General features: G+C 43.6%; 1 protein-coding gene across 8 annotated transcripts in view; it reads right to left on the reverse strand.

The window, feature by feature from the left end:
• Window positions 1–14,305, reverse strand: part of CADM3 (cell adhesion molecule 3) — a 379,565-nt gene that overhangs the window by 101,252 nt on the left and 264,008 nt on the right. For 6 of the 8 annotated variants that reach the window (XM_075330340.1, XM_075330346.1, XM_075330342.1 and 3 more), the window contains one exon: window positions 14,168–14,221. The exons of the other annotated variants lie outside the window; for them this stretch is intronic. In XM_075330340.1, the coding sequence (XP_075186455.1) occupies window positions 14,168–14,221 (54 nt within the window). The remainder of the gene's footprint in view (window positions 1–14,167; window positions 14,222–14,305) is intronic. 8 annotated transcript variants of the gene reach the window in all.

Consider the following 14,305-nt stretch of genomic DNA (forward strand, 5'->3'; position numbering starts at 1 on the left):
ACGCAGGTAGCTGAGCCGAGGCTGCAGGATGGTAGCTGTGCTTACTTACCTCCAAAATCTGGGATCTAGCAGAATTTTGGAACGATGTCACTCTCCTGGGAGGTCAGGGGGTATTTTCCAGATTCAACTGTACCTTTCTCCTCAAGACACATATACAGCTGAATACAGTGGTGGAGCAGTGAGCCACCCGCTTCTTGCTCCACCATTCAGCTTGTCTGTGCATACTGAGGACCGATGCAGGAGGAGATGAAACATCACTGGAAGGAACCTTCTAGAATCTCAATATGTATGGATGCATCACAATGTGTATGGGGCAATGTGAGGGCATCATTATGTATGAGGGGCACGGTGGGGTCATCCTTAGGTATGAGGGGCACTGTGGGGACATAGTTATGTATAAGGGGCACTATGGGGGTTATCATTATCTATGAGGAGCACTGTGGGTACAGGGTTATGTATGAGGGGCACTGTGAGGGCATCATTATGTATGAGGGGAACTATGGGAGCATCATTATGTGAGAGGGGTACTGTAGAGACATAGTTATGTATCAGGGGCACTATGGGGGGTAACATTATCTATGAGGAGCACTGTGGGTACAGGGTTATGTATGAGGGGCACTGTGAGGGCATCATTATGTATGAGGGGAACTATGGGAGCATCATTATGTGAGAGGGGTACTGTAGAGACATAGTTATGTATCAGGGGCACTATGGGGGGTAACATTATCTATGAGGAGCACTGTGGGTACAGGGTTATGTATGAGGGGCACTGTGAGGGCATCATTATGTATGAGGGGAACTATGGGAGCATCATTATGTGAGAGGGGTACTGTAAAGACATAGTTATGTATGAGGGGCACTATAGGGGCATAATTATGCATGAGAGGCACTGTTGGGGTGTCAAGATGTATAAGGGGCACTGTTAGGGTGTCATTATGTATGAAGGGTATTGTAGAGGTATGAAAATGTGTGAGCAGCACTTTAGGGGCATCATTAGGTATGAAGCGCACTGTGGGGGCATCAACAGGTATGAGGCGCACTGCGGGGGCATAGTTATGTATGAGGGGCACTGTAGAGGCATCATTATCAATGAGCAACACTGTGGGGGCATCATTACGTATGAGGGGCACAGTGAGGCCATCATTATCTATGAAGAGCACTGTGGGGGCATCATTTGGTATGAGGAGCACTGTGAGGACAGAATTATGTATGTGGAGCACTATAAGGGCATCATTATATATGAGGAGCTCTATTAGGGCATCATTATGTATGAGGGGTATTATGGAGGCATCAAAATGTGTGAGGAGTACTGTGGGGGCATAATTATGTACGAGGGGCATTGTGGGGGCAACATTATGTATGAAGGGTACTGTTGGGGCAACATAACATTTGAAATATAATGTGGGTTAATCAAAATATGTAGCGGGCATCATTATGTATGAGGGGCATGAGAATGTGTGGGAAGCACTGTGGTGACATCATTATGCATTAGAGGCACAGTTGGGACTCCATAATATGTAAGGGACATACTTATAAGGGGCACAACAATAGCTACGGGGCTCTATGGGGTTATCATGTATGGTGGAACAGTGGAGGCATAGTAAGGTTAGAATCTGTAAGGATTTTTTTGGGGGCATCATTATGTAGGAGGGGAATAAATATGTATGAGGGGCACTGTGGGGGCATCATTATGTAGGAGGGGCATAAATATGTATGAGGGGCACTGTGGGGGCATCATTATATATGAGGCACACTATTAGGGCATCATTATGTATGAGGGGTACCGTGGGGGCGTCAGAATGTGTTTGCGGGGAGGAGGCTTATTTGGGTGATCACACTGTGTGCAGCGGCATCATACTGTATGGGGGCCATGAAAGGGCTCCTATAGTGGGAGGGCAGACTAGGGGTCTTTGTGTACCCCCACCATATTCTGCTTCTTCTGTGTAGGACTAGCTCTCCATACTCTCCGGGGACACGTCAGATGCTGGATCCCGGCAGAGCCATTCTTCTTCATTTTCTTCTGGGTGTGCCCAGACCTAATATTAATAACATAACCCAGCGCGGTGGACAGGCGAGATTGATGACACGGTGTAGTCGGGGAGGCAGCTCCACCACAGACGTGCGGTGACTAATAGTCCGTCAGATCGCCATGAATCCAATTAATCTGCCGCTTAACGTTTTTAGTTTTTTTTTTCCATTCTTTATTTTGGGGCATAAACGCCCGATTAACACCTTCACTGCCGCTTTAAAAGTGAATAATGGGGCGGATTAAATGATTAAACAACCTGGGTAATTATACATTTTGAAAATCTCGAAATATGAATGTCTGTGATTAGCTTTACATATGATCATTTTTATTTCAGTCACCTGCAGTACCACTATTGGCCACATCACCATCATTGGCTCTTTTCCATAGACATCAATGAAACAGCGCCACCATTAACCATGAACATATCTTTATTAATTACAATAACTCTGCCATAAAACCTAATCTAGTAAGAATATTCACACATACAGGCCGGGAGTTCTATTTTAAAGACATATAATGCTTGCATAGACTATCCGGTATTATCCCTTTAAGTCACCCGTCTGGACCTGTTGAAAAATGCAGTCCTGATCATGGTTGAATTGCTTTTACTTTCCGGGCCCTTTATCATACATTTAGCCGTATACATTAAACTCATTTGTCTATTGAGGCGTGACCTCCCCTGCCTTCCAGCCATGTCTATGTACAAATCCCATGTTTGGAGCGTTTAATAGATATTTTACAACCTGCAGCCATGCAGCCCTGTTATTAATCTTACACAAGGGTTATTATCACATAATAACAGTCTCACTTAAGATCTAGCATTATACTGGATAATCTCTCAAGCTCCTGGCATGGGGCTGCTGGGTAATCACCATGCAAAATATGTCAATAATTCATTACCGCGCCTGCTGGAAATGCAGATATGTAACGGCACACTACCAAAGCCATCATCAAAATTCAGTTATAACAAAAAAAAAATGGTGGGTAAAAATTAAGTAAAAGTGAAAATTGCTAAATATTTCATTTATGACTCGGTATCTCTGGGATAAAATGGTTACTCTAATTTGTTGCCTGCGGAGAGAATTTAGATAAAGTCTAAACTTCTGGATCCAGAGCAACAGAATGTATTCCCTAATTACAAGCATGCACACAGGGCGGCATACCCTGCCTAATGAGAATTTACAGCCCCAAGGGGCGAAAACATGGATGCAACCGGGAACCGTGCGAAGGGGAATTAAAGGGGTTGTCTAACTACAAAAATGAATGAGTCTCAAAATCCCTCAATAATGGGTATGCTCCGTCTTCACGAAATCAGGCAAAGTGTGACTAGTATTCCCAGCCCTTGGTAGACCTTTAACAGGTCTGGGATCTGAGGTTCACATTGCCTGATGCCGGTTATAGAATTCATTTTGAGTTTTTCCTTTAAATTGTCATACCTTCCATCACCTGATGCCGGTGATAGAATTCATTCCCTTTAAATAGTCACATGTTCCATCCCCTGATGCTGGTTAGAGAATTAATTTTGAACCTTCCCTTTAAATAGTCACATCTTTCATCACCTGATGCTGGGTGTAGAATTCATTTTGAACCTTCCCTTTAAATAGTCACATCTTCCATCACTTGATGCTGGTGATAGAATTCATTTTGAGCCTTCCCTTTAAATAGTCACATATTACATCACCTGACGCTGGTTATAGAACTCAGTTTGAACCTTCCCTTTAGTCACATGCTCCATCACCTGACGCCGGTTTTAGAATTAATTTTGAACCTTCCCTTTAAATAGTACATCTTCCATCACCTGCTGCTGGCAATTTTTTGCCAAAAATCTCAAAACATTTTTTATAATAAGTACAGTTTGGAATGTTTAGTGCTGTAGTGCACATTTGGTGCTGGCTTTTTGTTTTTTCTTCATTGAATTGGTCGGTGGTTGACCTCCACCTTGCTATGCACCCCAATTTGGGATGTATTCCATCTGTCTGGATTTTGGCGGTTGGTGACTGTTCACATTAAGTCATCAGGCTTTGTCCACAGGCTATTTACTTCATGCAGCATTTGCTTGGACCTGTCCCGCCCACAGCCATGACTCAGTCATGGGTACGGGATTGAAATAGACCAGGTGAGTGCTGCTAAGAGCAGTTCTACTACTCATGTGTGAGGCCGCATGGCACATTTTATAAAAATATTTTAGTGTAGGACTGCTTCAAATGAGATTTGCCGTGACGTGGCGAAGCAGCTCAAGAAATTGCAATTTTTTGCCAAAAATCTCAAAACATTTTTTATAATAAGTACAGTTTGGAATGTTTGGTGCTGTAGTGCACATTTGGTGCTGGCTTTTTGTTTTTTCTTCATAGAATTAATTTTGAAAATTCTTTTTAAATAGTCACATTTTCCATCACCTGACGCCAGTTATAGAATTCAGTTTGAGCCTTCCTTTTAAATAGTCACATGTTCCATCACCTGATGCCGGTTATAGCATTCATTCTGGACTGACCCCCGTGTTAGGAGGAAGTCTTCGTAAGCTGCTATAGTGCTGTCGTTTGCAGCCCTAGTGTCTGGCTGCAACTTTGGTGTATATCTTTTTGTCTATGTTCCCCTGTGTATGACTATTGCAGTGGTGGAGTCTAGTGCAGTCACCGGCATTTGCATTATGCAGCTTGAGTGGAGGGATTACTATGGATTAGGCATGTGGTGGTGATGAGGGGAAGAACCCATATAGGGACATTCGGGAGCTCAGGGTTCAGACACAGGTCTCCCCTCTCCCTACCATTAGGCCTTTCCATCCCTGTTGTAACCTCTGTGTTGCGCCATTCCCCGGGCGTCCCCTTGCCCGAGCTGGCTCAAAGATCCATCACCTTCTAGAACCCTTAATCTTAAGTGTTTTTCTTGAAATTTTCACAATTAGAACAACACACACATTTAAGGAAAGTGACTAGGGAAAAAATGGGAATATATAGGGCAAATATGGGAGGGGGTTCAAAAGGGAAGCAATGAACATCAGCAAAAATGTGATAGAAATATTTGAATGTACATAGTGGTGTAAAAAAGGAAATATATTCTAGTGACAAGCAAAAGGGTAACAATTAGAGATGAGCGAGCACTACCATGCTCGGGTGCTTGGTATCCATAACGAGAAGTTGGACGCTCTGATGGGTGCAATTCGAGTACGCGAGTAGGACTTGAGCATCTTTCAGAGAAGTCTTCCATTATACTCGGGTACTGAAGCATCAAACTGCTTATTACGAGACCCGAGCATGGTATTGCTCGCTCATCACTAGTAACAATGTGTTGAACTTTAGGCTTTCAGGCTCCATATCTCACCATCCTCTACAAGCTTTGAGCGCGAGACTTCCTTCATTTTATAGACAATCATCTTGGCTATCTCATACATAAATGTGACTTGCAGCTATTTAGCATATGATTAGTTATGCAGATTCTTGTCATGTCACTGCATTGTTACTGTTTTGCTCCTGGTGGTGGAGCAATCTTTTTATTCCCGTATACTACAAATTACAACCTGTTCTCACATTCCCTAATAGCTCAGTGTGTTAATAGGTTAACTCCCAAGTGAAAGGTCAGAGGTACGAATCAAGGAGGAGCCATGAAGAAGATTTCCCAAGAGAAGAGAAATAGCATCATCCTCCAGCTCATCGATAGTGGTCTCTTGGCCAAGAAAATTGCCTAACTGCATCATGTGAGGTCATGACAGTGGGAAGAATACAAAATGAAGTCCGTCCATCCATTCAAAAGCCAAGAGTTGACGTCCAGGTAAAATATCCGAGTCATCAAGTCGTCTCATCACAAGGGCTATCAGTTCTGGAGAGACAAACCCGGCAGTGGAGGCGGCTTCATAATAGTGAGATCACAGACGTCCATGTAAGCACCGGGCGACACACGTTACACATGTCTTGAATGGTAGCCCGAAAAAAGGCGAAGACGCCTCAACTTCAATTTCAGAAGAAATGTTGGCTCAAGTTTTCAAACAAGTATGAAGAGTGGAAGATTGGAAATAGGTGATCTGGAGCGATGAGACCAAAGTCAACAGATGGCTCTGATGGGGGCAACTAGGACTGGAGGAAGCAAGAGAAAAAGGGGCTACCGGATCCAGAAACTGAAGGAGCTGTCACGATCAGTGGAGGAAGCCTGATGATATCGGGTTGTTCCACAGCCAAAGGCGTTGGATACTTGACCAGGATCGATGGTGGTCTCAGTGCTGAGCTATATGTGAAGAACCTACAAGACACTACACTATGGGTATGAAAAGGAAGACATAGTGTTCCAGCAGGACAATGACCCGAAAGCATACGGCGAGACTGGCGAATAAATAGTTTAATGACAATGAAGTAGAGGAGCTGGATTGTCACCACAGTCCCCAGACCTCAACCCAATCCAACACTTGAAGACAAAGCTGTATACATACCCAAGTGAGGTGACCAGTATGTACCAACATTAGGAACGTGTAGAAGAGACCTGGGATCAGATTTAGGCCAAGACATCCTTGAATATGATTGAGAGCATGAAAAGAAGCATTCAGGCCGTGCTGAAATCCAAAGGTGGATTAACAAAATACTAACAAAATAATAAAAATTAAAATTTACATGTTTTTAGGAGCAAAACAGTAACAATGCAGTGACATGACAAGAATCTCCATAACTAATCATATGATAAATAACTGCAAGTCACATTTATGTATGAGATAGCCAAGATGATTGTCTATAAGATGAAGGTCTTCTCATGCTCAAAGCTGAAGAGGATGGAGATATATGGAGCCTGAAAGTCAAAAGGTCAAAACATTGTTACCCTTTTGCTTGTCAGTGTGTAACATAGGTTACTTTGCGGAAAAAGATACAGCACTGAATGCATTATCATAGAAAGCTGCACGTGGATTTTTTTTTATATAGTTGGGAATGTCACTTATCTTTTGTAGAAGTACATAGCGAAGTATAATTAAGGGGCAGGGTGCACGCTTGACAGAAAAATAGCCCAATTTGAAAAAACTTGGGTGCTACAACTATGAGGAAATGCTATCATAGAGGAAAGGAGAAAGAGGCCTCAATAGAAACATGTGCACACCAATAAAGCGAAGTAAACGAGATAACCCAAAGACTCAAAATTACTCAGGATTTTTTTTTTTTTTAAATAGTATCCATAAATATACATTTTTTGCATACATGGTGAAAATGCCGCTGTTCTCCTGAATCCGGCGATGTTTTTCTTTTGTTTCTGCGCCTCTCTGTTCCTGAGATATGGCTCCTTATTCCCTGTATATAAATCTAGTCTTACAGTCAAGTGGGCGTCTTCTAGAGAACCACGCCTAGTTGGCTAAAAAAACTAGATTTCTATATGGGGAAGAGGAGGCCATTTCTCAGGAACGGAGAGGGGCAGGAACAAAAGAAAACCATCGCCGGAATCAGGAGAACAGCGGCATTTACGCCAGGTAAAAACAAATTACATACTTAAGGGAGTAACAGGTCCTCTTTAAAGGGATTGCTGGGTACCGAAAACCCACTTTTATATACTCTATTAGGGATTTCAAAAGACCCCCATGCATTATTGAAAGTTGTTCTAATTACGCCATATGCTGATGTAGCGGAAGAGAAAGACCAGCCATGCTAAATTTTAACATCCAATCTAATACTTCTCCCAGGACATAAGCCGTCCCCAGAGGAGTCTGGCGGCAGCGTACTCTACTTTCTCCAGTGCATTTGGATGCCTAAGGGGGTGACGAGGAGATAACTGCCAGACAACATTTATCTAAGGTATAGGAGCACCCATAAAATGAATGGCCCCTGGTAAGGGGTGGCATGGTGGCTCAGTGGTTAGCACTGCAGTCATGTGGTGGCTCAGTGGTTAGCACTGCAGTCATGTGGTGGCTCAGTGGTTAGCACTGCAGTCTTGTGGTGGCTCAGTGGTTAGCACTGCAGTCATGTGGTGGCTCAGTGGTTAGCACTGCAGTCATGTGGTGGCTCAGTGGTTAGCACTGCAGTCTTGTGGTGGCTCAGTGGTTAGCACTGCAGTCATGTGGTGGCTCAGTGGTTAGCACTGCAGTCTTGTGGTGGCTCAGTGGTTAGCACTGCAATCTTGCTGCACTTGGGTCCTGGGTTCAAATCCCACCAAGGACAATATCTGCATGGAGTTTGTATATTCTCTCAGTGTTTGCGTGGGTTTCCTTCGGGTACTCCGGATTCCTCTCACACGCCAAAAACATACATATAGGAAATTTAGATTGTGAGCCCCAATGGGGACAGTTTGCAAATGTATGTAAAGTGCTGTGGAATAAATCTAATATATAAAACTGTGTGTATATATATGTGTGTGTGTGTGTATGTCCGCTAAAGGAATCCGCACCGTCGCATTTACAATCGCGACATTTTGCACAAACGTTTCATGTCACCCAGGGAACGTCGTAGACTATGTTTTGACAGAAAAAATTAACCCCACGCTTTAAAGTTAGTCTCTAAAATCCTGCCGCTGCCATTAAACTGAATGGAGGTGGGAGCTATAGGTTATTAATAGCAGCTGTCAGTGGTTGCAATAGGAGCAAAATAAACTGTTAGTATAAGAAGCTTATGTGTGAGGTAATAAGATGTCTGTGGGGACACGGATAGAGAGACAGAAAAAGACAGAGAGAGACACAGACAGAGACAGATGGGGAAAGAGACAGCCCTGGAAAAGACAGCCCTGGAAAGAGACAGACCTGGAAAGAGACAGACCTGGAAAGAGACAGACGGGGAAAGAGACAGACAGGCAAAGAGACAGCCCTGGAAAGAGACAGCCGGGGAAAGTGACAGACGGACAAAGAGACAGACGGCCAAAGAGACAGCCCTGGAAAGAGACACACCTGGAAAGAGACAGACCTGGAAAGAGACAGACGGGGAAAGAGACAGACAGGCAAAGAGACAGACCTGGAAAGAGACAGCCCTGGAAAGAGACAGACGGGGAAAGAGACAGCCCTGGAAAGAGACAGACGGGGAAAGAGACAGCCCTGGAAAGAGACAGACGGGGAAAGAGACAGGCCTGGAAAGAGACAGACGGGGAGACAGACAGGGAAAGAGACAGATGGGGAAAGAGATAGACCTGAAAAGAAACAGCCCTGGAAAGAGACAGACGGGGAAAGAGACAGACGGGGAAAGAGACAGACGGGGAAAGAGACAGACGGGGAAAGAGACAGAAGGGGAAAGAGACAGAAGGGGAAAGAGACAGACCTGGAAAGAGACAGACCTGGAAAGAGACAGCCCTGGAAAGAGACAGCCCTGAAAAGAGACAGACGGGGAAAGAGACAGATGGGGAAAGAGACAGACCTGAAAAGAGACAGCCCTGGAAAGAGACAGACGGGGAAAGAGACAGACCTGGAAAGAGACAGATCTGAAAAGAGACAGGCTGGGGAAAGAGACAGACAGGGAAAGAGACAGAAGGGGAAAGAGACAGACCTGGAAAGAGACAGACGCTGAAAGAGACAGACAGACACACACATAGAGACAGACACAGAGATAGAGACAGACAGACACAGAGATGGAGAGAGATAGACTGATACAAATACAAACAGAGATAGAAATAGACAGACAGAGACAGAGACACAGACAGACAAGGAAAGAGACAGACAGACAGACAGCGACACACAGACAGAGACTGGGAGAGAGGCAGAGAGACACTTACTATCATGGAAAACGCCCGGGTATTACAGCTATATAAATGAATAATAATAATAATAATTATTATTATCATTATTATTAGGACTCTTAACCCTTTGCCAGAAGAGACTCTCTCATTGTGGAAGACTCAGCATATCTGTAAATCACATGGACAGCCTATTGTTTTTCAAAAAAATACATGTAATTCTTAATTTCTCCTGCGGAGGCACTGCAGGCAAATTGAACACATGAGGCCAGGTTCATCAACAGATAGAGTAGCGGGAAAGATATCTTAAATGATGCTACAAAGGGAATGTCTCATCATAAATTAGATTTTTGTGTTACTTTTACTATTTAAACATTTTTAGGGCAATGTCGTTTTTTTACATTTCACAAATTGTATTTAAAAAAAAAATAAAAAATTAGTAATCTCGTCTTTTCTGAAGAGTTTACAATGTTTTTTTCTGATAACACAGGAACCAACAATAGACCGCCTGTGCATGAAATTTGCACATGCACATTAGATGCCTTACTGCAAAATATAGGGGCGGAGTCTGCTCATTGCTGCAACAGGAATTTTGAGTCTAAAAAAGCCCCCCGGTGGCCAGTGTGAGAATTGCAAGATTACTAATTTTTGTTTTTAACTACCGATTGTGATATGGAAAAAAAATATTGCCAGAAAAAGACATTTTACGCAAAAATCTGACATTCTTCAATGATGGAAATTGCTTCTTTCAGATGTGTCAGCTATTAATAATAAGTTGTAGGGCCGCAGGAGCGTGACGTTACACCTGTGGAATGAGAAATCAGTCTTCTTCTTGGTTTCCACCTTTTCCAATCCTCGGATGACCTCCAGTGGTGCCAGGAATAGAACAATAGTGGAGGATGTAGGTACGCACCATGGGATTGCGGTATAATTGCAAACGTGCGGCACGGTGACTGAGCCGCCTGCATAATGACAGCCTCTCCTTTGAATACACCTGGTGATCTGTATATATTATTTCATTTTGCCGTGTTTGCCTCTTCTATTACCATCCAAATGCGGTTTTGACAGCAGGAGTGGAATGATAATTTTTTTTTTATAGGAGAGTGGCAGAGATAAAAAAAAAAAAAATCGCATGCGTGTAATCTCATGCATATATTTACAATGCACATTTCTGCCGCATAGCAAGAAGCCTTTTATTACCTAGAAAACCGCCACCCGTCATTGTCTGATCAGTAAATGTGGTGTAAAATGAAATGCCATGTCATCAATAAACAGCGCCACCCAGGTGGATGTTTTCCTGTACTGCAGCTCAGCTCCTATTCAAATGAGCGCGGCTAGTAGACTGTGCCGTTCACATGTCAAAGCTAGATCTAACATCAGGGGTGGGTATTAGATGGTCCTAAAAAAACAACCCCAGCAAACATTTATGGCTACTGCATAGTTTATAAAGCCAGAACAGCGCCGCCCTGGTGGATGTTTTCCAGTACTGGAGCTCAGCTCCTATTCAAATGAGCGCGGCTAGTAGACTGTGCCGTTCACATGTCAAAGCTAGATCTAACATCAGTGGTGGGCATTATATGGTCCTAAAAAACCAACCCCAGCAAAAACATTTATGGCTACTGCATAGTTTATAAATCCGGAACAGCGCCACCCTGGTGGATGTTTTCCTGTACTACAGCTCAGCTCCTATTCAAATGAGTGTGGCTAGTAGACTGTGCTGTTCACATGTCAAAGATAGATCTAACATCAGTAGTGGGCATTATATGGTCCTAAAAAAACATCCCCAGCAAACATTTATGGCTACTGCATAGTTTATAAAGCCAGAACAGCGCCGCCCTGGTGGCCATTTTCCAGTACTGCAGCTCAGCTCCTATTCAAATGAGCGCGGCTACTAGACTGTGCCCTTCACCGTTTACATCCGGCTGCTCTTCAGCTGAACACAACTGATCGGTGGAGTTGTTGAGCGTTGGAAGACTACCGACCTTACATCGATGATGTTTCTTAAGGGTGGGTCATCGGTATAGTACACTTGGACAATTCCTTTAAGGAATTAAAGATGTTAGGATTAAAAATCACACAGATCTTTGATCCTGAAGCACCCCCAATCATGGTTATGATCGGGATAGTTATCTGTGTAGGGATAAACTTCTCATGCCAGATGGTACAGGACCAACAGTGAGAGACAACTGGGAAGATCTCAAGGAATCATGAAGGAACAGGAAAGATGGATGCTTAGTGGTTGTTCAGGCTCTACTGGTCAAAGATGATGCTGTGTGTAATTCCAAGCTGCCTTGCATCTTCATCAGGAACAAACAATACCATTTTTCAAAGGAATGGGACTGAGTTCCTGACTAGGATAAGTATAGATCTGTGCCTCGTAAGCAATGGAAGGTAGGCAGTGCTTGTCAGTGGCCTCTTTATGTACCTGATTGATGATGATGCCAGAAGTCGAATCTATTTTAAGGTAACTTAATTGTCACGGGTGTGTCACGGGTGACAGAAAGTCATGTGGTTTCTGGCAATAGAATGTCACAGCATTTGGCTGTGCAGAATGCTCCCTCACTTTCTGCTTTTCCTGCTGTCAGTGTCCATTGGTGTGATGGTGGGATATGGTCTACTGTATATCCTGTTGTATAGATTCGTATTTAAGCTTGGTTCACTGTCCATTATTTGTACTGCTTGTGTGTACATTGTATTGTCTGTAGGTAATCACACCCTGTAGGGCAAGTTATAGCTTCTTGAAGCGCTTCTATCCCTAGGTGTGGGGGGAGGTAGGCCTGGAATCCACCTACTGTAAACTCTCTGCTTACCTGGGGGAAAGAAGCAGTCTGTTTGAGAACTTAAAGAGAGATGGACTAAGATTGATCATCTGGGCTGAAGGTGCGACTCCTCAGAGAGACTTGGACATTTATTTATCGTTTTCTGGACTATATTCATGTCTCTTTAGTATTTTTACCCTCTATATGGTGGATTATGTTATGGACCATTTGATTTGCTTGGAATAAATGCTCTTTGGATTGTACAGCCATCTCTCGCTCTGTTGATTGTGTGATATGGGAGAAGGACCCCGTCACAATTGGTATAGGTAGCTTTCCTGCTGGATTTATCTCTCCCCCTTTTGGACCCAGCAGGAGCTTGACTTCCGCTCAGCTGCTGATCATCAGTATTCTCTCGGTGCTTAAATACTCCCTTCTTTCCTGGACTGGTGCTGGTGATATTATTCAGTTCATTCTAGCTCTGGTTGCAAGCAGGTGGCTTGTTCTCCTCTGTGGTATTGTTGCAGAAAACTTTGCTGAACATCTACCTGAGTTGTCTGTGGATAAGTAATTCATACCTTTTCCCCCTGTGTGTCCTTCTCGTGTCGTCTATAGTGTTTAGTGGGGTTGATGAAGAGATCATCTCACCCATTCCCTATTTAGGGTCCAGCACAAAGGGATAACTAGGATCAGTTTCCTGGCTTGGCAAATAGGTGCGGAACCTATCTAGGGAGGTAAGGAACCCAAGGGACTAGCTATAGGTTTGGTCAGGGGTCACCATCTTCCCTTTCCATAGACGTAGGGTTCCCCTTTCCTTACCTTTTGCCGCTTGCTTGGTACTTCCCCGTACCTAGTGTGACATTGAAACTATTGCTGGTCAAGCCTGGTTGGCTTTGCTAGGATCTTGGCATCAGAATAATAGAAATAATGGGGAAGATTTATAGGGAGACATTTTTTAAGGAGGTTTTCTCCAATCGCAGCAATCGCAATACTGTACAGAAGCCATATGTTGTGCCAAACCCTGTGGAGAACCATTCTAAGGCTTGGCACCTAACCAATACCCCAGTCGAGAGGGGAACCTCCAGAGACAGGACTTCTCCTAAGGCGTACCTGGCACTAAAACGTCAAGTTTGCTCCCCTAGTGGTGCACATATGAATAATGAAGCCTAGCTGGGAACTCTGGTGATGGCCTCCCATGGGTATGAAACTCGAAAGTAAAAAGGAGCTAATTGGTCAAGGTGGCTACAAAAAATATTTATCTTGAAGAAACATATTTCAATGGAAACTGTTCAGGAACATTCTACCATCTACCATCATTTACATGATTGTCCATGCCATCTCATGTTGGTTGGATGCGTGGAAGCCAATGCAAAACAATGACATGATGCTTTGGTGATTGCACATGGAAGCACAGGGCAAGCAGAGACTTTTTGCACAAGGAAAGCAGCCAAGTTTGGTGTCCTACATCCAATCCATGGACTGGTGATGCCACCAGTAGGATGAGGACTGGTAAGGACAACCACATGGCTGCCGTCCTTTCTGCCATGAAGCGTAAGCAGCGACATAACTCAGCAAGCAGAGCAGGGTGCAGAGCGAAAGAAAGAAATGCAGGCGACGAAATTACAATAATGGATTCCAGCTTGATGCCAAATAAAAATCAGGCAATAGAAACGTCTGGAAATCAATAGTTCTTTTTTAGCAAAATCTAAAATTGAGTGCGTTTAGGCTAATGCCAGCGCATAACAATCAGAAAATATTAGAAAAATACCTTCCGGAGTAATATCTATAGATAACATTTTATGCAATGGCTTTTCCAAATTATCTGTAATGCAAACAAAAGGATATAGCACAGATTACATTCCTAGCGGATGGAAATGGCGAATTCTGGAGCCGACAGTAAATCAAT

This window comes from Anomaloglossus baeobatrachus, chromosome 12 (genome assembly GCF_048569485.1).
Source record: "Anomaloglossus baeobatrachus isolate aAnoBae1 chromosome 12, aAnoBae1.hap1, whole genome shotgun sequence".
In the NCBI taxonomy this organism is placed as follows: Eukaryota; Metazoa; Chordata; class Amphibia; order Anura; family Aromobatidae; genus Anomaloglossus; species Anomaloglossus baeobatrachus.